The 26312-nt window shown below is 38.9% G+C and overlaps 1 protein-coding gene across 1 annotated transcript; it reads left to right on the plus strand.

The window, feature by feature from the left end:
* Window positions 1-6666: 6666 nt before the first annotated feature.
* On the plus strand, window positions 6667-25322 carry AQP1 (aquaporin 1 (Colton blood group)). The gene is made up of 4 exons (XM_010165495.1): window positions 6667-7167; window positions 22927-23091; window positions 23504-23584; window positions 25111-25322. Exons 1-4 carry the CDS (start codon window positions 6778-6780, stop codon window positions 25288-25290), a joined length of 816 nt encoding a protein of 271 aa, XP_010163797.1. The 5' UTR covers window positions 6667-6777; the 3' UTR covers window positions 25291-25322.
* Window positions 25323-26312: the final 990 nt, after the last annotated feature.

Below are 26312 nucleotides of genomic sequence, written 5' to 3' on the forward strand. Positions count from 1 at the left end.
CCATGGTGAAACAGAGCATAGAGCAGGGAGCAATGATGAAATCTGGGTAACAAAACTCATGAAAATAAATAAAAAAGCCTCCCTCAAGTCAACCAAATAATCAGCATTGTTTCAGTGGAGCTTTGCAGCTTATGGCAGTAGAAGATTGGACCCTATTTCTCCTGCACATTAAAAAACCAAGTGAGCAATAACAATGGTTTATTCACCTCCTGGGTTTATAATGAGCTACCAAGGCTTTCATTAACACAGTCACTAATGTGTCATGCCCAGTATTCCTGGCAGACTTGTTATTTTATGTAACACAATGTGCAGGGCAAAAAAAAAAGATGAAAAAAAGTTGGTCAACCTCTCAGTGATGCAATGGCCACAGGAAACTCAAAAGGAAAATTGTTGCTAAATATATTCACTTAAAAAAAAAAAATAATTGGAATTTAACCCTCAGTGTGGTGGTGTTTTCTAGGACTGCCAGAGAAACAACCATTTCATAAGACAACTGTGTTTAAATAGCACATATATAGGCAGATTGGTTTGAAGAAATACCTGAGATTTTCTCCCATTTTATGGTGAGAACTTCATACCCCCTTTCTCACAAAAATGACTTGCTCCTAAACTGTATAGACATCTTTTTTTTGTTGTTTAATAACCATTGTTACTCAAAGAGGGACCTTGGTTGGTGTATTAATGCTACTTCAAGTTGCCTGCTGCTAAGCAGCAGAGCATGTGGTTTTTCTCTCCAGCATAAACTTGAGGAGAAGAAATGCCTGTTTTGGAAGATGCCTTCAGACAAAAGATGATCCTGATGACAGCAAACTTTTCTGGACCCCCTCTCTAGCACTACGTGCTGTGTGTCAGGAGAGCAGGCAATGGTAAAGATTTCATGGTCCATAATACCACCTCCTTTGCAGAGACACTGCTGTCAACTTGGTGGTACAAGAGAATCAGGTTGAAAGAAAAATCTAGTTCCTGGTGTGGGCTCCTTTAGCAGTTGTCTGGGAAATTGCCTTTTGTATCCCAGTTGGAAGACAGTCATCTTTATTATTTCATGTCCCAGAAGTGTCAAAGAAAAGGGTAATAACAGTCCTTTCACTGACATGGTTGGCAGCTGTACAGATTTAATGGCCATAGAACTGGGATTTCCAAAGAAAGGTAGTGCTGACTCTGGAGCTAGGCAACCTAAATAACTGTGTAAACAGAGCTAATGGAGTGTAGATGTCAAAAATTGAGGACTCTGATCACATCCTGAAAATATACACATTATACATTCACAAAGAAGCAAACAGGGGACACCAGCTCAGTTGGAGCAATTTTCATGGTAGATACCTACAATTAGGGGAGACAAATGCCACCTGCATGGGTTCATTGTACTTCTGATGAAAAACCATGCTGTACTAACACATTTATCACTGCATTATATATATATGTATTCTGGAAATGCAATAGGGTCTTTAGCCTTCAGAGGAGAGAACAACTTGAAATTAAATTTAAAGCAAACTCTCCAAAGACATTGGTGAGTGATTTTCTCTTCAGATGCCTTCGACACCTTCTTCAAAAGCAAACAATTTTTAATCATCATTTCCATCTATCTGGACTAAATTGGTTATTGGTGGAAATAGATTTGTCTCTGCTGATATTGAATTTCATTCATTTATTTGTACAGTCCCAGATTTTGTCCTTTCATATATTCACTGATAGACTTATAGGGAAAAAGAAAAAGGAAAATGAAGAACAGAGACAGGGAAGCACTGTAGTAAAGAGGCTAACATATCTATATGTAGTGAAAATTTTTTTAAAAAATAATCTGTCAAAAGAGAATTCTGATAACTAGGTGAACATGGAGGAATGTGCAGATATTGTTTTTTCTTCCTAAGAAAAGGAAAAAAAAATGATCAGTCTTTAGAACCTTCTTTATTTTCACTGAATCATGAAATATACAAATAAAAATTAATCATGTGAACTTTATGCCTTTGAATCTTGTTCATTACAGAGTGACACCATCTTGGCTCCCAGCACAGCAGGTGATTCATGTGGTTGATAAATAATTGCTGATCTTCCTGGATGAGTTTCTGAGAATTCAAGTCCAACTGCACAAAGAGATTTAAGTGTCCAGTTCTGTAAGAGGATATTACAGGTTCTGAGTTTACCGTTTGGGGAACAAAGTCAACTGAGTAGCTACGGAGGGATTTTTCAGCAGTCAGCATATGGAGCAAGTGGGTGCTTAGACAAGCTAATAGCAAATGCTAAAGAGGGGGATGTGTCTGAAATATTCCATCTTTCAGGGATTTGGGGGTGTTAAGTCAAGGATTCAGTCTAAAACCCCTACCACTTCTTGGACCTTACTCACACTGTCAGGTCTCACTTGTGATCAGGCACCTCTCTACAGAGAAATCCCCAAGTGTCTTTACACTGACTCAACTACCACCTTGTACTTGTCACATTAGCAAATGAGACAGGTTGTCCTTCTAGCCAGAAAGTGAATTGAGCCCAGGAAGCAGCTCCTGAATATTAGTGTAAATCTGTTTAAGTCAATGACATTATTCTTACAGGAAACCCCACCTCTGAACATCTTTTTGTATGAACAGTGCTGAAGAGAACACATGGGAAAATATTTTCATCCAGCTGGCAGTGCCAGATGATTGCTTTCTTTTTTTGAGATGTTGGGGCAAGAATACATAGATCCTCTACCTCTTCCCTGCTGTGTAGCTTTGCTCTTCTCCATGGTGGTGAGAAAGTCAGTGATGCCTCAAAAGGGTAAAAATATGGGCAGAAAGGAAGAACTGTTGTTGTGTCTAAAACTGTGAGCAATATAGTTTTCCAAGCAATTGCCACTTGCCTGTTAAATACTTGGCTACCAGAGTCACAGGATAACTAATTCTTCTTTAGAGAAGAATAATTGAAATTTGCTGAAGTTCCCCTGATTCCTCCAACCATTTATCTGCTGGTCCAACGTACATTCCCTCTGCCCTTTGGCTTTGACTGTTCCTCTGCCTAAGTGGAAAATTCCCCGAGAAGTCTTGTTAGCCAAGACCAAATTTGCAGTTGCTGACATTTGTTTCTTGTTCAAATAGTAGAAAGATCCTGAGCAATTTGACATGTAGAAGCACAGAACAAACCCTACCACTTAATCAACAAGTACATTTGTTTTCCGATTGAAATGTTAAGTGAGGATTCTGCTACAGCTCTTCAAAACCTGATTTGTTTCAGACAAAAAATGAGTTGGCCCTGGAGTCTTGGCAATTAAATGAGCTTGATTTTTCACTCAAATGTCTCTAGTGTTACTAAATTAGAGAGCTGTTGAGAGTACACTGGTTTAAATCATCTGTGAAGAATCACCCCTCAGCTCTAAAGCTTCTTTTTCCCTCTTGTTCCCATCAGATATGTTCTTCATTGCCTGTACTAAACACTTACATAAGGTTGGCAGTCATCTCTCTCATTTCTAGATAGGTAATTCCAGAAAAAAACAAACTCCACCTTCAAATATGATTTGGCACATAAGCTAAAACCATGCCTAGAAAAGCTGTCTGCACAAACTCCAGTTCATCTGATTAGCAGAACGCTGAATTTTGCCTTTTTTTGTTTCTGGTGGTTTATTGTGTATACAGACCTCTGATGACCTGGCCAAGTGCTGGGGTCGTTGCAATCAGTCTAAGATGGGATGGAACTCATTTTGTGGGAGCCACATTTGAGTTGGGAGCCAATTAGATCTACATTGTAGTGGACATTTCTGAAGAGGTCCAACTGATGTGTTGTTGCTCTACTCATGTTTTCTCTCTCCTCTTTCCTCATTGGGCTTATACTGTTGATTTAATTTGTCCAGTCCTCCAATTCCCTCTACTTTTTGTGCAGACTATTTTTTCTTTTGTTACCATCTCCTTCTGTTTCCCCACTTGATGGTTCTTCTACATACAGGACAAGGCTGTCTCTGCGGTCTCTCTTTGTACAGCACTGAAGCTGTGAGGGCCCGGAATACCATCACTATGCAAGCAATTAATAATAACACAGCAGTGATGATCATGATTTTGTTCACATCAGAGGATAGACAGGTAAGATTGGCTAATAGCTCCAAACAGCTCTTTTAGATTGTATTTTCCCTGTTTATATGCAATAATTTCTGTCTTTAATTTATTTCAAATGATTTTTTTTTTCTGTCTGAATGATAATTTTATTAATTTGTTTCCTTCTGGTGGCATCTAGTTACAAAATATGTAGTCAGGAGTGGGTAGCTGCTATGAAGAGGCAAACATAGAGTCCCAGAAAGAAAATGATGGTTAACTAACCATCAAGGAGGGTGACCACCTGCTGCTCTCAAGGCACATTTAATTTATGTGTTGTTCACATATACCAAGGCTATTTCACTGGTAAGACTGAAGGTCTTACTAGCCTGTTATCCTGTCTCTGGTACAGGCCAGTCAGGCATACCTAGATGAGACAGTAGAAGTCAGAGAAGTATTTTGCAATACTTCCCCAGCTTATTTTCCTGGCTTCTATAAATTTTCCTTTGAGGGATTCTTTCTCACCTTATCAGTACTGGTACAGAGGTTGTTTTGTCATCCAGATCCTAACTGTAGGAAGAAGTGAGTAAAGAGGGAATTTCCTGTGGACACAGTTGAATATCTAGGCAACTCCATCCCACAGGTGCCAATTTGGGACACATGGAAAGTCTTGTAAACTATTCATAGAGCTCTGCTTTCCCTGAGGTGTGTGAGGCATGTCCTCTGGCTTGGGCATCTGCTTTGTAGGGCCAGAGAAACTGGTCACTTATGATCGTCAAGAGACTGTTTGCAATAAATAAAAAGTTTCACTGAACAGAATACAACCACCATCAACTATATTTTATATTAAAATTCCGCCACATATCATGTTTGCTTAAATTTGATTTTTCATTTGTCTGTCATATGGTTCCTCATTAAAGTCCAAATATAATGAAAAGGGCAAAACCAGTAATGATTTTTTTTCCCTTTTCTTTGTTTTTTCTTTTTTTTTTTTTTCACTAGTACAGTTCTGTTGTGTAAGTGTATTATAAAACAGAAGAAAATAAAATTGGTTATATAGAAAATAAAAAACATCTGATGTCTAGAAAGAAGAACTTGGGGATGACAGGCTGCAGACATCTGGATTTTTATTTAAACTGTCTTCAGCTTTGTATCTGAATCATCTTTTGAAAGCCGAATATGTTTTAAAACCCCTTCTTGACTGTGTAATGCTATCCAGGTGTATATTTGATTTATCTTCATATTGACATAGTGTCCAAGTGAAAAAACTTTGAATTAATTTAAGTACAATTTAGAAGTTGACACCAGTGCATTAAAGTAAGAAAAGGGAGAAAAAAAAGAAGAGGTAGAGAAGTAGGCTGATTTTAAATACCCGTCTTTCAAGACTTGTGCCTGGGGAGTTCGTTTCTGACTCTGGATCTGATTTTGCACAGTTTGAAGTCAGAGCAGACTGATTTAAAGATGAAGGTACTACCAGCTGTTAAATCACGCAGAGATCTGATAACACAGGGGTTAATCTGAGGCATATGTACAAACCCCGTTGTGATAAATCCAGAGACGCTTAGACCTTTTGCTCCGAAAGACACTTTGGCACTGCCAGGAGATTCATTTTGTCTGCAAAATCAAGCATGTAATTTCCCTCCTCCCTCACTCTCCCCTTCTGTCTCCGGCCAGTCCTGTGGCTCAGAACCGGCAGCCAGTCTCCCTGGTGACAGCAGGACAGCTGACCTTCAGCAAAGTGGTGTGAGATACCATTTCCCTGCAGGACGTGGGCTAGAAAGCCCCTAAATTGCCTTTTTTTCCTGCTAGTTAGAAGTGGTGTGGGAGAGCAAGCCCAGGGAAACCCTGAGACACTTCTATGCTTGAAAGAAAATAAGTGAAGAAAAAAAGTAAATTTAAAAAAAATAATTAAAACTCTCCTCCAAACCTCCAAATCATCTACCCCTCAGCATCCAAATTGCATCCATATAAAGCTTCCAACTTACTTTCTGTGTTATGTCAGATTTACACAGTGGTGACAGAGATTAAAACAGATCTTTACCATTTATCACTTAACATCAGCCTGTGTGAGCCTGTATAAATACATGTGTTTGTCTGTGCAGCTGTCAGACTCGGCATCACAAACACGTCCAAGTCTTCACAGAGCCAGCAGAAAAAACATTTCTACCTGTTTTCAAACCAAACAGAGGTACTTAATTCTCTAGAGTGTGGATTTAGTTGTCAGTTTTATTTACTACTTTCAGATGTCATCCGCTGCTGGTAAAGCTGAGCGTGAACAACTTACCAGCCTGCACCAGATGACTTTGTTTTTTGTTTCACTCCTGCTCAAGACAGAAACCCCGTAAAAACTTTCACTCCAATTCGTGTGCTGAATGATGATAGTGGAAGTTAAAGAAGTGAGGGTAAAATTCCTCAGGCACTCCTAAAGACTTTTCAAAAGGATTTTAAAAAACCTCTTAAAAACGGCAGCAGAGATCGAACACTGTTAAGGGAGGGGAAAAAAAAAAAAAAAAAAAAAAAAAAAGGAAGAAAAAACTTTGGCAGGCATGCAGTGTCTTACATCAATCTAGCAGTCAGCATCTATGTAGATGTTCTTTCCTCCTTTTGTGCAACACCCCTTCCCTCCTACAGACCACCCAAAGCCCTATAAATAATCCAAGGACTGCATTTTTTCTCCAGATTTCTCTTCAGACCTCAAAGGGAAAATATCAGGCAAAGGAAGGGAGAGAGGGAGAAGGGAACGTGAGGAGGGAAGAGAGAGAGAGAGAGAGAGAGAGAGAAAGGAAAGATGGCTAGTGAATTCAAAAAGAAAATCTTCTGGAGGGCAGTGGTGGCTGAGTTCCTTGCCATGAGCCTTTTTATTTTTATCAGCATTGGCTCAGCTCTGGGTTTTAGCTTCCCAGTGGTGGGCAACAAAACATCCACAAGGTCTCAGGACAACGTGAAGGTTTCACTGGCTTTTGGGTTATCCATCGCTACCATGGCACAAAGTGTGGGGCACATCAGCGGCGCACACCTGAACCCAGCTGTGACCCTGGGCCTCCTGCTGAGCTGCCAGATTAGCATCTTCAAGGCCCTCATGTACATCATTGCCCAGTGCCTGGGAGCAGTGGTGGCCACAGCTATTCTGTCAGGAGTCACCTCTTCTCTCCCAAACAACCTCCTGGGGCTCAATGCGGTAAGTAGAAACTTTTAATTCCTCCTTCATTTTTTGAGGAAAAATGTAACAAACACCTGTAAACTACTAAAGATGTGTAAGGGGGGGTGTGGTGGTGATGGTGACCTTAGGCAGTCAATTGCTTATTGTAGCACGGGATCTAGTCCTGACTAATACCAGGATGGATCTAAATCATAGGGATGGTCCTTCCTCCCCGTCCCCACTTCAGAGCTATAGGAAATTATGACTGTGATTAGTTTTGCTCCTGGTCAATTTTTCACAACCAAGTTGCTAGAAGGTGCCTTTTGACACCAAGTTAACATAGAAATCAGTGGTAGTTGCATTATTTGAGTCCCTTTTGTGGTTCTGAAGGTCTCAGGTAACATGCTGATTAATATGCTTATACTAATGTGGTTTTTTTTCGTTTCTGTGAATGTGGTTCTTTTTTGATACCTAATTAATGGTTTGTGTAACCTGATGATGACTGTAATGAAAATCTATGAGAACAGTGAGATGTGTGGCAGGAGAAACCCTATCACCAAAGGTGTGAGCATTACCTGTTGCATTAGGCAGTGTGCTCAGATCCTGCCTGACACACAATCCCAGCTGCACTTTCTGTGTGTTTCTCCTTTTGCTGTGCAAAAAGGGGAAAAACCCGGAATTCTCAGGAGTAGACAGGAGAAAGATGTAAGGCAGCTACATTTAACAGGGGTGTAGGTTTCAGCCTTCTCTCAGCCAGGTCCTTACAGCTATTGACCATCATACTGCATAGAAATTGTCTGGCCACGACTCCTCCCCTCAAAACATTGTCATTTTACTGTTGTAGTTGTACCCATAACAGGAAAAAAAGATAGGTACACTTTTAAACTTGAAATCATCCCACTTTTAGAGGCAGTGCTACAACCACTGCAGTACAGAGAGCACTATAAATGGAAATTGCCTTCTAGTCACTTATTTCACTTGATTCTGTTAAGATCAAGTGTTTAACACCTTTTCTATAGCCCCTTTCTTGCTGAATGTTCCTGACTGCAGTTTGACTTGAGACTTGAGCTCATTTGAAATCTTATGCCTATTTAAAGTCACAGGAATATTTGGGACATAAAGCTGCAAATACAATATCTCTTCCAAAATTGTTTAGGCAAAAGAGAAAGAAAGGATAAAAAAGATTAATAATAAATTAACAAATGAAGTAATATAGTTTTACATGCTGTGGCATTACAGTTAATTCAGAAAATGAGTCAGTTTTTTAAAACATCATAAAATCTGATATTAAGAAGGTGTTTCCTGAGCAACTTAGTATCATCCACCCTTGTGGTACTCTGTGGGTTGGCTGTTTGCCTCCGTCGAGCTTGATGCCTGCAGGTATTCCATCATGCCGTTATTTTTGAAATTTTGATGGGTTAATCCACAACATTTTGGGGCAATAAGAATGAATCATTTTATTAACTCCAGAAGGCTCTGGTTATGTGTGTGATACGTGATCTTTTCCTCTGAAACCACTGGCAGAGGGAACTGCTCAACCGCATGGGACAGGGTATCCGCCCAAGTGGTTTCCTCGAGAGGTCCAACTGCCATTAAACACGGGAGGTCTGGTTTCAGTAGCACTCATATTTGGTCTTCCCCTTTTGCTTGCCACAAAATGCTGATGACTGCCTCCTTCCTCTATCCACAAGCCCTGAAATTGTCCATTTATAAAGGGACTGTAGATGATCATCTCAAATTCTTCTTGCTCCTCAGTTAGTAACTCTCCGAGCTACAAAGATATAATTCAGAACTCTGCACAAGGACATCTCAGAAGAGAAAAAGCTATGGGGACTGATGGAAAGATCAGGAAAGATCAGTGGAGTCACTGATTATGATAAGGTTAGGAGACTATTTAATGAATCTCAAAAACTGCATGTTAGGGTGGAAGGCTTGTTCTCCACTTCTACAAACACCTCTGGAATACAAGCAAATACATTGTTTTCAAGGTCATAAAATACACTGTAGGCAAAACCAGACAGTGTAAGTCTCCATCATGTCAATTTTACAAATCTGGCAACAATTCCTGTGTATGAAGTAATGGTTAAAATGGTTCCTAAACACTGTGAAAAGCTCTGGTCTCAGTGCTTGTCATTGTCAAATACTAAAAATTTTAATTTTTTAATTTTCTCTTTCACAGCCAGTTATAAATGTTCTGGCTAGAGAAGCAGTGGGAAGATGTCCCAGGGGATGGGGAAGGCAACAGCTGTCCTTCTCCTTTGCAAGAAATAACTAGTGAGGAAAGCAAGTCCATTCATTTCCCACTGACAAGCTGAGACTCTCTGGGGAGGGGAGGTGAGGGTTGACAGGGGGGAGTTAGATCTGAGCCCAGAGCAGAGAAGAATGGCAGAACAGCTCTGTTTGTTCAGAGCTGATCACAATGGGGCATATCCTGAAACCACAGCTCAGCACAGAGAGCACACTGCCTCCTTCAGCAAATAAAAGATAAGGAGAAACCACAGAGATTGTATTCATGTCATGCTTTTTAACCTGAGGACATGTAGGGAAGAGACAGAACTGGCATCTGTAGCAGCTGTTTTATCTTCCTGCCCTTTCTGTGGAAAATGAGGTAGATTCATTATTGAGAAAAAGAATAGAAGGAAAGAGAGAGTTGTTTGTTTGAGAAGGTTGGGAAGAGGGCTTGGATGAGCATAACTGAGTCCTTTGTTCTGACCCTCTCATGCTCTTGGAGGGAAGTTTTTTACAGGAAAAATGTGGTGGGAGCACTTTCATGCAGCCAGTGCTTATCCAATGTCCTCAGTGGATGCTGGATGGGATTGCCTGAACTTAGATTTCTCCTGCCCAGCTGTAGGTCCTGCACTGATGGGCCAAGTGAGAAACTCATTTCTGTAGCTTCCTCTCTAATTCACAGAGAAGGAGAAACAAAGAGAGGTACTTCATCCCTTAGATCCTCTGAACTGTCCTCCAAAGACAGCCAGCTGTTCCTGGGCATGATGAGGCTTCAGACTTGGGAACCTCTGTTAAATATCCAAAATAAAGTGGGATGAATCTGTGTCTTTCTCATTGTCCAAAAGGAAAAAGGGAAATACAAGCAAATGGAGTACAAAAAACAGCCATGGAGAGTGCAAGGCTGAAGAGAAGGAAGGGAGGATATAAAAGCAGGATGCTCCTTTAACATGTTAAGTCTACGTCTCTGGAGACATTAAAAACCTGGAGCTGTTCCTGTGTGATCTACTCTAAATGATCCTGCTCTAGCAGGGGAGTTGGACTAGATGAGGTCCCTTCCAACCCCGACCATTCTGTGATTCTGTGGTTCTATAATGTTCAATATTAAGGTCTGTTTTATACTAAGAGACAAGTAAAACAGTCAAATATGAAGAGTTTGATTTAAACTTTACTGAAGTCAATGGAAATATTTTTAGTTACTTTGGCTGCTTCCAAATAAGACATTCTGGACAATATTCAGAGAGGTATTTAGATTACTGAATCCTTTTAAGACACTTAACTTCCCATATATCTTAGTAGTGGTGTGAGTGCCAAAGAAAAAACTCTGAGTTGGAAAAGCTGAAAGAGGAGTATGCAATGTGTTTGTTGTTCTAAAAATTTTAAATATTTTTCCTTACATCATCTTGTATCTTTTTTTGGTAAATGAATTACTGCAGGTTACGAATTTCCATTAGGTAAAACTGTAAGAATAGAGAATATCTAATCCAAAATGCACTCATCTGCCAGCATAGCTGGCTATTGTCTAGTGAGGACAGATCTGTAGTTTGGATAATGGAAGAAACTATTCATCATGGGCAGTTAATGACCAACAAAGAGCTGAAGCAGGAAAGGCGGGTGAGAGGAGACTTCTGTACTGTAAGGTAACACAATATTTGAGGTTCAGCAATGATTATTTTGAGAATTTTTATCAAGCTTTTAAAAACATGCTGAGAAAAGTTCTTTAGCTCAGTTGTTGAGGTTTTTTGAGGGGTTTTTTTTGTGAAAATAATTAGAGTTTCTGAAAAATGTAGACACTACTTTACAATTTCATAATTTCTGTATTTTGGCATACTGATTAGAGTGCCAGGAAATGTGGCCCCTATGTCTCGGGGCTACAATTTGAAAAGTATTTGAAAAATCTACCTGGATGTTTATTAAAAAATAAAAGAGAGAGAGAGATATTTTTTAAAAAGTTGCAAGTGAATAAAAAATTGTAGGCAAGGAAAACAGACCTGAAGGTAGTGTTGCTCAGGGTAGATAAAGAGAAAAGAAAAACAACCAAGAATAACAAATAGAAGGACTTAGTTTTAAAAAACACTCAGTGGACTGATAAATGTTGTTTGTGTAACTGAAGAACTTTCTGGAAAAGCTGTGGTCAGTGGATTCAGAGGTTTGGAGCATTTTCTTAAGGCAGGCTGGGTCCCGAAAGTTGGATCAACTGTAGAAGAATTGATGCATATCAATGCAATGCCCTTTGGTGATTAACACCCAGTGGCCTACTCCGAATTCTTTCTCAAAGACAGGGAGAAAGGAGTCCTTTGCTGCCCTTGTTTCTTTGTCCTAGAGCAGTATCTACTACTTTAGGACACCTTCTGCACTCACCAAAGTCGCACTACATAATGAATCCCCTTTCCATAAGTTATCCCACTTAGCTGAGTTGTGGTCCAGCAACGTCAGGGCAGCTTTGAACCCCTATGCTGGAGCTATATTTTTTTCTCTGGTGCACACGTATCTCCCAGCTCCAGCCTTATTCTGCTCTTTGGGAAAGATGAAGGCTGGACAAACTCTTGTCTCCAGGAGACTGAAGCATAAGATGGGGCAGACAATGTGTGGATACTTAACCTCTGCAGATGTATCATCTCATCTGTAGGACATCAATACTGGTGATTTTTCCACCAACAAATTTCCAAGACAGTGCAAAGACCTCTAGTGCACTATATTATCCCTGCAGTGGGGACAATGCACTTGAGACCCACCACACCTTTTAATGGTGTGTGTGTGTGTCAGAACTGATGTTTTTATCCTGATATTTCTTACTAAATCTTTCTCATCCTTTAGAAAGTTGCCTCAGAGGGAATCACATATAGGAAATACTAGATTCCCCACATTTGGTCCAAACAAGTTCACCAATGGTGGCCCTCAGACCATGGGGAGCAGGACTTGCATTGTTGGCCTTGATGACTCAGTGTTTACCTTGTGATTTCCCTCTCTCTTTGTGCCCGCACCCTATGAGTCTGCTTTCCATCAACCTCAAATTAAACAAAGTCAAGTTGAGTTGGAAGAACTTCCAAAATAAACTGAGAGCTTGACAGTGTGAGTGGACAATTGAGTAAGTGATGCTGCTTTTCCTCTGAGTCAGTATGGAAAATTGTGGTTCCAGAGGTGCCGCTGGATGGACGAGACATACAGCTGAGTTCCTGACCTCTAGCATTTGTTAAAAATCCTTGGATGTCTTTTCTCAGTGCAGATTATATACTGTGCATTTCTGAAGTTTTAATACAGTCAGCTTAATTCTCCTTGTCACTGCCCTCTGCCCTCCCTGGTTTTGATCCAATGTAGGTTTCTCCCGCCAACCATGTCTGCACTGGGACATCTGCGCTCTTGAGCTCTCGAGTTTCTACAAGGAACCAGAAGTTGATGCATTTTTAGAGTGAGCAAAATGGTTCCTGTACATGAGATTAGTCCAGGATTTTCATTTCTTAACAAAGAGTGTCACAACAATAGCTCATTATTCAATTTCAATCTTGCAGCAGCAGTCTTTTATGGCATGCCAGCATTGTATTGAATCGCATCAGGCCAGGGAGGTGGAACACAGGAAAGGCACCTGCTCAAAACTGGCCATAGCCTTGGCTGCTGTCTAATGTGTTCACACAGTGACAACAGAAACATCTGGGCTGAGATATAAACCTGATGGTTATCACCCATGCTCCAGAACATTTGGGGATAACAGAGCTTATAGCTCAAATCCTTATCTCAGGTCTCACAAGTTATTTCTTATTTCCATTTCTACCAAGATTTGCTTAGTGCTTCTGCTCCATAATCATATAGCATGAGGCCCTGAGCTTCTGGTAAAGAGCGCTCAAGGGTGTGGCAGCATGGCCATTTTTAGCACAAGGCAAGGACCTCAGTGATCGTCTGGCTGCAGATCTGTCTTTTGGTGCTAGAACAGAGGGATTCCAGGTGATTTTATATCATGAACTGGGTCCACATCCAGAGGGTTCGAGGATGACTGGTGCATTGTCTGAAAAATGTTCTGCAAGCCTCAGATTAAAGGTCCGATGGTAGAAATTGATGAAAGGGGTGTGCAGAGGGTAATAAAATAATGAGTTACAAAGATCTAAAAAAATTAGTAGTTTGCTAGATTAGTTAATATTGTAATTCAAATGGAGTCATGCTGGGATTTTTTTGGAGAACAATTTTTTTTTTTTTTTCCTCTGTTTGACCAGCTGTCAAACTATGTAGGATTAAGTATGAAATATAAGGAAATTCATTTTGCCACCACCCTTCCTGACTGGTGAATAAACAGTTAAACTTTGTTTTCTTTTCCTTAGCATTCCGTATACTATGCCATATGTATTTGTATATTTTTTTTGTGCATGTGGATACACGCCTCCATACATATCAACACAGAGGCAGATGGATCGATAGATAGAAAGATTCTTCAGATGAGATAACATCAAATTTCATTTCCTAGTTAAATTAAGCAGACATTAAAAAAAAAAATCTATTAGCGGATGTTGATTCTAAATCAATACCTGACAAGGCAAGAACCACAGCTTGAGAACAAATGGAAATTTCCACATAAGAATTAATATTATGGATCTCTTCTGGTTAAATTGGTGCAGTGGTAAAAACAACATACAAGTAATTGTAGCCAGGCTCATGTACTTCAGTAGATAATGTGAACCTTCAGGTGACTCAAGAATAACATTTCTTTAATCATCGAAATCTAAAAAATGTCACTATCTGGGCTGTATATAGCTGCCTTTAAGAGAAACATTTTTTAGAGCAAGGATGCTAAACCACATCACAAGTACTAAAGGAAGAAAAATTAGCCCTTGAAAAATTTCCTGTTTGTCTCGAGAGGAAATTGCCTGTTTTCTTTAGAACAGTAGTACATTTTTGCTTATTTGTCCATTCTCTAACTTAATTGAGAGAATTCCATAACAGAGATCTTTACATGGCATCACAATTGAAAATGTCAATGAAATCTTAATTCTTAGAGAAATCTAGCAAAATATCTGTACCTTATGTGTCTGCATTTCTAATTTTCTATATTTCCCTGACTTTAAGCTGCTGTCATTTTATCACAAATATAGAGAGGCAGAGGCACCTTTTTCATTGTGGGCTGATACTGCACCTGGTATAATGAGACATCGTGGTCTGTGGTTGTGCTCCTCAGTACCTCCAGAATAATATTAATACCAATGTCATGGAGCAAGTGAATGTCTTCTGGAGGTTTTTCTTGCCTGGCTGGGAGAAGTATGTGGTCCTGTATATTTATTAATGTACAACCTGATGGGAAAGTACTGCTCTTTCTGGCATCCAGACTCAAAGCTAGTGCTGGTATTTAACTGCTGCAGCTCCACTGAAGTCTGAGCCTAAGACAAAGCATTAACCTGTTGATTCAAATATACAGGGCCTGACAGGCATCCTGGAGGAAACTCTAGAAACAGCAGGAGGGCAAAATTGGTTCTGAAATCTCTGCAAGGGGTTTGTTTCTCTTTTGGCATTTAAGGACAGGAAAGGACCAAAGAAATCCTCTATTTACTTTCCTGGTAGAGCCCTGTGAATCCTCTCTCCAGGAACCGCTGGGAGGTACCATGGAAAATCAAACTTTTCCAGGTTCTTGATGCTAATTCTGTGCCAAGTGAAGTCAATGAATGCTTTCAAAGTAGAACCGTGGCACGTTTCCTTACACATATATGGACAACTTCTCCTAAAGTTAATGATGACTGTATTTGGACTGAGGAATGAATAAAGTCAAGTTTGGCCCCTTTTCATTCCTTTGATAAGACTTCTTTCTTGATGAACAAGGTAGAAAAATGAAGGAGCTGAGATTGTTCCCCTAATTCCTGAAATCCATTGCCTGTCTTCAAAGCGGTTTTTTAACTCCATGGAAATGCCAAATCTTCAATGCTCTGCACAAGACTAATTATATGAACTACCTCAGACTTGGAAAGTCTGAAAACTTCACAGGTTTGCTGGAGTGTTTGTCTAGAAGTATAAAATGAATATTGTTTTGGTGCAATTGCCAACAACCATACCATGAGGTTTCTGCAAATCCAGCTAGTTATTCCAGTAACAACAAAGAAAGGAAGATTCTATTAGGATCAAAATTCAGATATGCCCAAAATTCCCCATTGAAAGACCATCTCCTTCTGGTCTGACAATACAGGAGATCATAAATAACTCCGTGGTATAAATGAGTGCTTCAAAGGTGTTACTGAAAATGAACTATTTACTTGTTTTTTGTTGGGTAAAGAAAGAAAAAAAAAAACCCAACCCTAACTCACCATTTCTCATCTTCTGAATAGAAGTTGTTTATTTCTCAGAAGTAAGATTTAATAAAAAAAAAAGTTTCTTAAAAGCAACTTTCCCAGAGGCACATAAAAAAGTAAAAGTGTAAATGGGACAAATGATCTATCTTTAACTAGCCATGCTAAATTGAAGTCTTATAGAGGAATTGATTTTTACTGTCTGTCACTGAACTCACATGTAAACTTTATGTGCTCTGGTTTAATATAGATGAAACCATTACTCTTCTCTTTATGGTAAACCAGGCTGCTGCAACACAAAGCCCCGGCTAGTTTCTCAACAGCCTGAAGGCAGGGTGGGAGGAGGGAGGTTAGTCTTGTTCCTGGAGGGTGTCTGCTGTCCAAAGAATGGAAAATATGATTTCTGCTTTGGGAATTGAATGAGTCCCCTTTAGAGCTCTTAAGGTTGTATTTATAGGAAGGATAATCTAGCAAAGGACAATATGTTTTGTCCCTAGGTCCATTCTATTGTTTATCTAGGATACAATCCAAAGCTAATTCTTTGCCTCATAAGCAGCTTCTTCTGTGTGCTCCTGTCATATAATTTCAAGTGAAATTCTTTAGATCCTTGCCTGTCTCTACTTACTAAAGAAATGAGACTTTTGTACTCTCTGAAGCCCTAACACTCAAATAATGGGTATAATAAACATCCATTTCAGAGTGATACTGTTAAATAGAAAGGAAAGAAGGGAATAACTGCCGTTAAACAGCTGGGGATAAAGTCTCTGAATACATTTGGACTGTGAGTTTACTGAAAAGTTTATAGCTATAGAGATCTGGGACAGACTTCCAGTAGAAGAAAGGTATGTTATCAAGACAGAAGTTATCAAGTTATTTTCATGACAGTGTTGAAGCTAAAAGAATTAGAAGAATCAGACAAAATGACAGACCAGATAGTGTAAGATGATTCTGAGGGAAGTAGGGAGATTAATTTCTGAGTCTGCATGTGAAGAACATTGCATTAAAAAACTTTGGCCAGCTACACACTTAAATGATAGTTGGTATAAAGCAACTTAATTAATATTTTCAGTATGGAGATGGAGAGCGTGAAACACTCAAACTAATGTGAAGAGTTTTCCTTATTAAGAAAAATAAGGAAAATCAAAGAAGGGAAAGTTTAAGTTACAGGAAGAAAATTCAGTAAGACAGTGAGAATTTGCTTGAGTAAAATACTAAAAGTCTTCCTTTAAGAAAAATTCTGCTGTGGCAGAGACAAGGTAATAATTAGAATGCTGAAAACAGCAGGTCTGTTGCAAGTCTTTAGCTGTTTATTTGAATGCAACACACAAGGTAAAGGGTCTGTCTGATATTGCTTATTGTAACACAGCTCCTTAACATGCTGTATTTTGTATGGACAGGAGAACATAGGTCTTCCAGCATGAATATTGACAGCACTTAAATAAAAGGTGATATGCTTATAGTCAGTCCACAACATGTTTCTTATTATGTGCCAACTCTGCTATTGCTGGGGTTCTGCAAAAGCTGTCTTACCTAGGAAATCACTGGGATATGCAAAGAAGATGTTATATATAAATTGCTGTGGCTTAACTTTTCTCTCTTTAAATAACACCAGCCAGCATGGATTGCAGTGAAGTGTTTCATAAGAATGGAGAAAATTGACATTCCCCTACTGAAAAATAGACTTTTACTTTTTTCAGGAACAATGAGAAACTAATCCCTGTTATATGAAAGTAAGCTGGACACTAGAAGATACATGCAATCCATGGCTAAGGGTTTGTTGGATGAGATGGAGAATAGCACCACGTGATGAAACCACCTTGCATAACAAACTGTCTTATCCATATAACAGGAAACAGGTTTGAACTTGATATACTTTTACACCTAATGAGAAAAATATGAAGCCACTAGAGAAGTACACAGTTGGGTTTACCTTGGGCCAGTTTAATTTCCTGTCCCCATTTCTCTTCTGAAGGCAGACAACTAATAAATATCCCGATCTAAAAAAAAAAGAAAAAAAAGCAAAAAAAAAAAGCCAAAAGAAAAGAAAACATACCATTAATTTTTCCAAATTATTGCTTGAAGCTGTGGAAGTTACTCAGCTAATCATGGCAGTTAAAGGCACTTCTGAGAAACGGTCTTCCATAGTTCCTGTCTCCCATCTGTCATGGAGAAATGGAAGCAATGTGACCGCTACCCATGTGGTGTTTGCCTCAACTAATTACTCTCACTTAATTTTCCATTAATCTTGCCCTTAGTTTTAACGGTCCTTATTTGATTATATTATGTCTCTTGACTCACTCACCCATATGGATTATATCTATGAAGAGTCTTCACAGTGATTAATCAGACAACTGTGGCTCCACTATTTGCATGTGTCACCAGCTGGTTCTAGATGTTAATTTAGCTGAACCCAAGTAGCACTGAGGCAATTCTATCCCACAGGAAGAACCTTCCCAAAGAACCAAGGTCCCTTATATGATAATTCAGCTTGGAAGGGACCTCAGGAGGTCTGTAGCTCAGCCTCTTACTCAAATCGTAGTCAGCACTGAATTCAAACCAGGTTGTCAGGAGCAGCAGCAGCATTACCAAATAATGCTAATTTTTGAACGGGGAACTGATATTGTACCTCATCCCATATCCAGTTATGCAAAGCAGGGGGCTTCAACATGCCCTAAGTGCTTCCTTTGGTTTCAACCAGTTGCAGCTCAGGAGCTTTCTGAATGAGATGTGATTTCTATGAATTTACTGAATTCCAGTGGGTTTTCTTCCACAAAATTTTCAGTTTCACAGTGAACTCAGGTGAAAATATTAATGGTGGAATTCAGCTCATGGAAGGATACATCTCACTTGCAATGTCTATGTAGGCTTCTCCTTGTCATATGAGTGTTATTATAGTCAAGGGAGAATTACTTAGTATAAGCTACTACAACAAAGATTGATTTACCTGGTCAGATATAAGTGTCTACAAATAACTCTCAGATCTTGCCAATGGTGTAACCCATTTTTGTGTGTGTTTCTGGTGCTTCTCCTGTCAAAATAGTTGCTGAGCAATGAAGTTTAATGGAATAATTCATGTGAACAAAAAGGGAGGAGAAGTCTGGATTGACTCCTGTGGTGTGGGAAATTGTTGGAGATTGTGTGCTTCATTTTAATCCGTTAGACTATATTTGTTTCCTTAAAGTACTGAACCCACTCTTCAAGCCTTACAAGTCTGAAGCATGAAAAGCTCTGGGAGTTATTATGCTGTTCCCCAGCCTCTGATATTTTTTTTGCTGCCTTAATGAGTATCGCCTAAAATGCAGAATGTGTGAGAGTTGTCAGACTGAGATAAGAAGAGGACAGAGATTTCCCAGCAGATACATCAAGGGCAAATGCAGTGTTAGCCCACATAAGCTGCCCACATATCTTCTTGTGACTGCTGGTAAGTAGCCTTCCAGTGCAGGGAAAAGAGTCATTGCAGTGTAGGTACACATTGCTGGGGAAAGACCCTTTCACACTAGCATTACAGTAGAGGTGACTGTATCTTATGTTTCAAGGCATTATTTTATCTACTTAAGAACCAGAGATATGGTCACCTTTCATTCTGGATATTCCCAGTAGCAGAATGCTAGATGTTAACATCAGCAGTTGATTTTTACCTGTTTTGTTGACAGCCTCAGGTATTCAAGTCTCTGTAATGTGTAGTACCACTTCCTACTAGATTCAGATTAAGCTTTAGACAGCCCTGAGGCTTCTCAAGTCAGGTATTCTACAAAAATTCAAAACTTTCTTTAAAAAAAAAAAAAAAATGTATAAAAAAATACAATGAAAAGTTAACCAACTCACATTAGTTATGTCTATCTGGTTCCGTCAAGAACTTAAAACAGTAGATTTTAAAGATGGAAGATGTTTTCAACTGTACCTGTCCCCTACTAAATCATAACTCTGAGCACCTCATCTACCTGTCTTTTAAATACCTCCAGGGACAGGGACTCCACCACTGCCCTGGGCAACCCCTTCCAATGCCTCAGAACCCTTTCAGCAAAGAAATTCTTCCTCACATCCAATCTCATCTGCCCTTGGTGCAATCTGAGGCCATTTCCTTTTGTCTTGTTCCTTGGTTGAACAGACCCACCCCCACCTCTCTCCACCTTCCTTTCAGGGAGCTGGAGAGAGCCAGAAGGTCTCCCTTCAGCCTCCTTTTCTCCAGGCTCAACAACCCCAGTTCCCTCAGCTGTGAACTCAGCACACTTGTGCTCCAGACCCTTCCCCAGCTCTGTCCCCCTTCTCTGGACACACTCCAGCACCTCCATATCCTTCTTGGAGTGAGGGGCCCAAAACTGGATACAGTATTCCAATGAGGTAAGGGTGGTGCAGACTCATGTTGTTCCATGTGTTGCTGTACACAGAATGGTCCAGGCTGCTGCAGTAGTGACACTATAGCTTTGACAGGTAGGCAAATAATGAACATCTCTGATACCACACTTATATACTGCAGATTCACGGACTATAACAAAGCAGAACATCCAAGGCTTGCCTTGATTAGCCTCATTTTGGAACATGGCCCAGAGTCCTTGCTCTCACAGTGGAATCATACATCCCTGGCAGGCTGTGTAAAATTACATGCTAGAGGAAAGCAAAAGATTTCCTAAGACATTTCCAGGTTTTATTTGATTCCACACAGCCCATCAATAAGTGTTGATTAGCAGGGAGAATGACCTCAAGTCACGTCAGCTGTAGGATATGTTTTCCTGGAGGGAAAGGAAGAATATAATTTCCGCCTTTCAAATAAGGATTATCACAGCTTTTAAAAGCAGAATTTTGCCCCTATTGTCTTTCTTCTTTTATAGAAGCCGTTCAAACAAAGGGAAAGACTAGTAGGTCAGTGTTTAATAATTTGAAATGCCAAGGCTTTGACAAATACCAACATAAATGCAGCAGAACTCAGATTTAGATTCTCTGGGGTTTGAAAGTTGAATTATGATAGGAAAAAAAATTGTTTCTTATCCACCTTTAGGCATCTAAGGCACTCACTTATTTGCCAATACACTTGCCTTTGGCCTTCCAAATGTGAGTTAGAATTTTCCGGAGTCTATAATCCAGATGCTTAAAGTGATACTCTTATTGTGATATCAATTGGATGCATTTGAAGCCTAAGTTGTTGAGATCCACAAATCCCACTGTCTCAGAAGCAAAAAAAGTGATTATTTTTAAAAGGAAGTGACAAAAGTAATAGAATATTAATTTAGTGATCTACCAGCATGAATTTCTGGATCATGTCATTTTCACTCCCAGCTCATCTGTATATATTTATGTCAAACTTGTATTTCTCACATGTAAATCCTATTAATGTTGAGGGTTTCATTAGCTGATTTCAGTTTCTACTGTATGGATGGCAAAGGAACCAAACCCCTACCATTTCAATCTGAATTCCCTTCCATCTACGGATAAGCTGCTTCTAACTCAAAGGACATCAGTCCTGTATATTAAAGATACAAAAATATATTATTAATGCTTCAGATTAGCAGGCTTTAGAAATCAATATATTTTCACTGGTATTAGTGTAGCTAATTAAATTTATGTTGGATGAAAACTCAGATGATTTTTTTTCAGTGCTTAGGAATTTGATATTATGCTGCTTTGTTACAAAGAAAAAAACAAGAAAAGTGTGAGTAGCAAAGGTGGAAAGTGAGAGTTCAACTAAACATCTTTAAGTTTTAAGGTTATTCAAATATTAGTTCTGGGGAAATTAGGGCGTGAAACCACAAAAACACATTTAAAGCATGATTTCCCGCAGTTTCATTGTTATGGATAGGTCACAATAACAATTAATTATGTTTTTGTCATGTATGACCCAGCAATTTTTAATGCAGAGGCTACAACAGATGGAATAACCTAGTAATAGCATTATTCTTGAGAATAAGTTTTGCAGAATTTGCTTCCTACTCTGAGTTACCCACATTCTCAGTTTCTCTGGCCTGTGTCCAAGCTCATGTTTCATCTGATCCATGCAAGGCAGTTATTTCTGCTTAACAGCAAGTTATTCAGCTCAGATACGGGCTTGTCTTATCTTAACTAAGATACCACTGAATATAGAAGCAGAATTCAAAACTTGTTATAACATTAAATAGTTTAGCTTTATGTTTCCTTGTTAGGCACAAGTTTCCAACAGTACTCCTGAAATATGACAGCATTTCTACTGTATAATGTTTATTTATGTGAATTATTGTGGTTTCAGTATGTTCTAAAGCATTTGCATTAATAAGAAACTCCACTGATTTCATTATTAATAGTACAGTTGGAATATCTGCATCTGTCAGTGTGAGTTTTTCTAGAGAATCTGCTTTACTTCAGGAGAAAATTGAAATACTTCCCCTGTCAGCCCCTTAGGATTCCTTAATTGTGGGTGCTTTTTTATGGCTCTCAAAGTTGAGTGAGATTCAATTTGTGTCTAAGACACCTAAAATTAGTCTACATGTGAGTTAATTGTCTAAGGTCTTGTTGTGTAGTCATATGAGATCTAGTGAATATAAAAGACAGAGCTATGCAGTTGACTCTCAAATAATCACCTACATTTCATCAGCTGAATGGATCTAATTTCCATTAACTATGTTCAAGACTTATCCAAGTTAGAGATACATTACCTAAATATTGACACTTAGAAATATTTTAGATACCTTTGGTCTTCTGTAGGACTTGGGTCACATCTACTGATCCCATATGAACACTGTGCATATCTCAGGGTACTTCCAGTGGCTTTAGAGACATATTTTCAGGCAATTGAATCATAGTATAGGTGTCTTAATATTGATATGAAAATCTGCCTATGGGGCTAGCATTTTGCAGGACATTGTCTACATTAAGCCCTTGTTTTGAAGAGCTCATATTGAATTACAGAAAATAAGTAGTGGTGGGAGAAGAAAAGAAAAGGTTAATGTGACCTGTCAATAGCAAAGAGAGGTACTTCCAAACTACCCAGAACTATGCACATTTCTTACTGTCTACTTGTCCGTTCCTCGTCCTGCCCCTGTTTGCTTAGCAATGGCTGCTGAAGGCAAGCTGAGCAATATTTAACATGACCACAGCATCTACATTCTCAGAAGGAATCAATAAATGTCTCAAAGCACCACAGTTCACTTCCAGGGGTAAACTCTATTGAAGGTAAATCTCTGGCTCATTTGTTTTTTTTCCTGTTAAGCAAAAGCAATCTGAGGAGAGAAATGACTGTGCAGGTCTGAATTTTCCAATTGAGAAACCAGAACCTGTGAAACCTTGTTGTATTGGTTGAAATCAGGTTGGAATATCAGGTGACATTTTCTTCCTTGTCTTTGTACAGCTTTCAGAGGGAATCAATGCAGGCCAAGGACTAGGTATTGAAATCATTGCTACCTTCCAACTAGTGTTATGTGTCCTCGCCACCACAGACCGGAGAAGGAATGATGTTTCAGGATCAGCACCTTTGGCCATTGGTCTCTCCGTTGCCTTGGGACATCTTCTTGCTGTAAGTTTTATCTCTCATTGTTGATCTCTGCAATGTCCCACCACAGGATGGGCCAGTGAAGGCAGAAAGATGATGGACAGATGATAATTTGTTCCTTCTCCTTCGTCTCCAGAGACTGACCTTCCTTCTGCAGTGTGTGACCCTTTTTTCTTGGGCCATGTGGCTGCTGCAATAAGTGATGAGATTGCACATCTAGGAGGAGTCACTGCAGTAGGACCTGTTTCCCTGATGGGACAGGACACGCATATAGCAAACAGTCTTTTCCCCCTTTTTATGAGGAAGAGCAGGTGGGATGGAATGAAGCTGTTGTGAGCATCTGAACCATGCTGTAGGCTGCCACTTGCCCTCCTGTGTAATGAAGATGCCACATATATATCAATATCTCACCACTGCTTATCTTTTCACCTCCTAGATTGATTACACCGGTTGTGGAATTAACCCAGCCAGATCTTTTGGCTCAGCGCTGATTGCCAACAACTTTGAAAATCACTGGGTAAGTTGAATAAATTAGTTTAGTTTACAAGAAACTGTGCATATACATAATCTACAAGATCAGACACATTTAAACACATATCATTAGCACCAAGTCAGTGAGTTGCCATTTCTATTTCATTTAATAAAAAACATCTCCTTTTGCTCCTAACCGGCCTCAGGAGATCATAAAGTCCTCAAGCTGAATATGTATGTTCAAAGCACTTTTTCTTTGGCTATTTCCCTATATGTTTATTTCAAAGATTTTAAACTTTAAAGCCTCATTGTACAGAATCCTGTATTGAGTATTCATTATTTAAACTGAGTTTGTAAAATGCTACCGTTTAATCTGGTAAAACCTAATTTAGCAGGTTTATAAACTGAAATGGATCATCCAATATTAGGAAGCTAATAAAGTGTTCATCTTCTTAAAGTTAAGTGTCTGCTTATGTGCTTTCATGGATAAGTGCTCTGGAAACAGTATAAATTTTAGATTATTCCCTGTGGTTAAATGAGGTTAAAATGAGGAACTTCACAAATATTTACTTACTTCACTAAAGCTCACTAAAAAAGGCTGATATAAAAGCCCTAAATGAGCATGTGTTCTTGAATATTTAAAATGTAGCTTGTTCCAATTCTCCTGCTCATGATTTTAGCAGCCAGTTGCATAGGCATTCATGGAAATTTAGTAGTAGTAGTACAAAGGGTTGCAAAAATTTTAGATATGGATGCCATTTTAATCTAAAGACTAAAACACAAAAGTAAGACACAGGAAATTTTGCCATTACTTCTCTGACAAATGATTTTATAGGGATACTAAGATAATGTAACTAAGCCAGTCACTAGTATTTTCAAAATTTCATAGAAAAATTATTTTCTTTTGTACAGAGAAAAGGAGATAGAAGTAGCAATTCATATTGAACCACTGCTATTGCTGAATAAAGGAAGACATGTTTTCAGACTTAGTAACTCTTTGGCCATACAAATCCTTTAAAATCATCTGTTATTTCTAATAAAATCAACGTGTCTACTAAAATAGTTTTATTATTTCTCCCTCCAAAGTTTACTTGCCTTAAACCAGTGATTAAACCAGTACCATTACAGTAATATAATTTGTTAAATAGCAGCTAGTAGCAGATTAAGCCCCTAATTAAGTCAAGTCCTCATTAAGTATTGCTTTCTAATTAATCTATCACTGAATGTTAATGGGAGAATGGAATCTAGTGCCCTTGTTGCTTTTGGAAATTGTGCCCCCCTCCCTGACAAATTTATCTGGAATAACAAAGATGTGTTACCAGTAGATACCTAATTTTAAATATCAGAACTTGACAACGTAGTGATAGTTATCAAAATCTGGGTCTATCACCCATTCATGGTGAGAAATTCCTGTTTTGTTTCCATGTGGTTAAGTAAACATTCAGGTGACAAGCTGTAATTTTAATATTTTTACTATAAATTTTGTGATGAAAATCCTCAGAGAAAACTTTCAGAACAGCTTCAAATGCAGTAACACCTGATGTATTAACTAGGTTTGGAACTGTGTTTCAGATCTTCTGGGTTGGCCCAATCATTGGAGGAGCAGCTGCTGCCCTGATTTACGACTTCATCCTGGCTCCCAGAAGCAGTGACCTGACTGACCGCATGAAGGTGTGGACCAGTGGCCAAGTAGAAGAGTATGATCTGGAAGGAGATGATATGAACTCCCGGGTTGAAATGAAGCCAAAATAAAGAAGGACAAGGAAAAAAAAAACAACACAAAACAAAAACACATTGGTTTCCGAAGATTTTATCAGTGTTATAGACTCTTTGTAAACCAGCAAGCAGTACTTTATTTTTTAATTCAATATGTTTTTCCATTTTTTGCCCCCAGTCTTAATAGCATTTTTATATCTGGGGTTTTTCAATTACAAAGTTTTCAGGCCAAGAAGTCATTAGACATGTTTTTGTGAGCTAAATACTTTGGGCTGAATTTTAACCCCTCCCTCACTGCCACCAAATTTTCCGATGTATTTAGCATGGGTGGTTCTCCCAGCACATCACTCAGTAAAAATAAGTAGTTCAAATGACCAGTCTGTTTGCTGAAAGGATACCGAGGACAGAGAATAATCTGTACCAATAAAGGGGGTCTTATAGTGGAAAAAAATATTTATACAAATATGCAAGGCTGATATCTAATGCCAGCAGTACATATGTAAAACTATCTCCAATCATTGCCCCAAAGCATCATTTGGAAGGACAGGCCACTAAAAATTACTTGTTATATAGAATTAACCATAATTTTCTAAATATTTTATAATCTCCGAGAAAAAGGGCCAGAAAAGCTAAACAGGACAATAATCTCCAGAGTCATAAGATCCATTTAGATTTTCTAGTGTTTCTTTCTCCCTGAACTTGCATCCAACTCATTGTTATGAGAGAGAATATATGACAAAAAATGTATAGATATATTAATTCCTGGGAAGTAATAACTAGGATTCACATTGGAGAGTAGTAAAAAAAATGACAACAAGAAAAACATGGTGCCAGTATATAAACAGACTCTTATTGTTCCTGTGACTACTCTGCTTTTGTTCATCTTCCAGAATTTAACTGTATGTTTTAAAATAAACCAGGAAAAAAAAAAAGAAAATCCACTTTCTTCCTGACCCCATTCTCATAGCCAGTGCTGTGACATTCAGGGACAATGAACAGAAATACACACAATATGTTTTCTAATGAGGGACAAATACATACCTGTGTGTAAGTCCATT

The sequence above is a fragment of the Antrostomus carolinensis genome, unplaced genomic scaffold, assembly GCF_000700745.2.
Source record: "Antrostomus carolinensis isolate BGI_N321 unplaced genomic scaffold, ASM70074v2 scaffold22953, whole genome shotgun sequence".
Taxonomy (NCBI): Eukaryota; Metazoa; Chordata; class Aves; order Caprimulgiformes; family Caprimulgidae; genus Antrostomus; species Antrostomus carolinensis.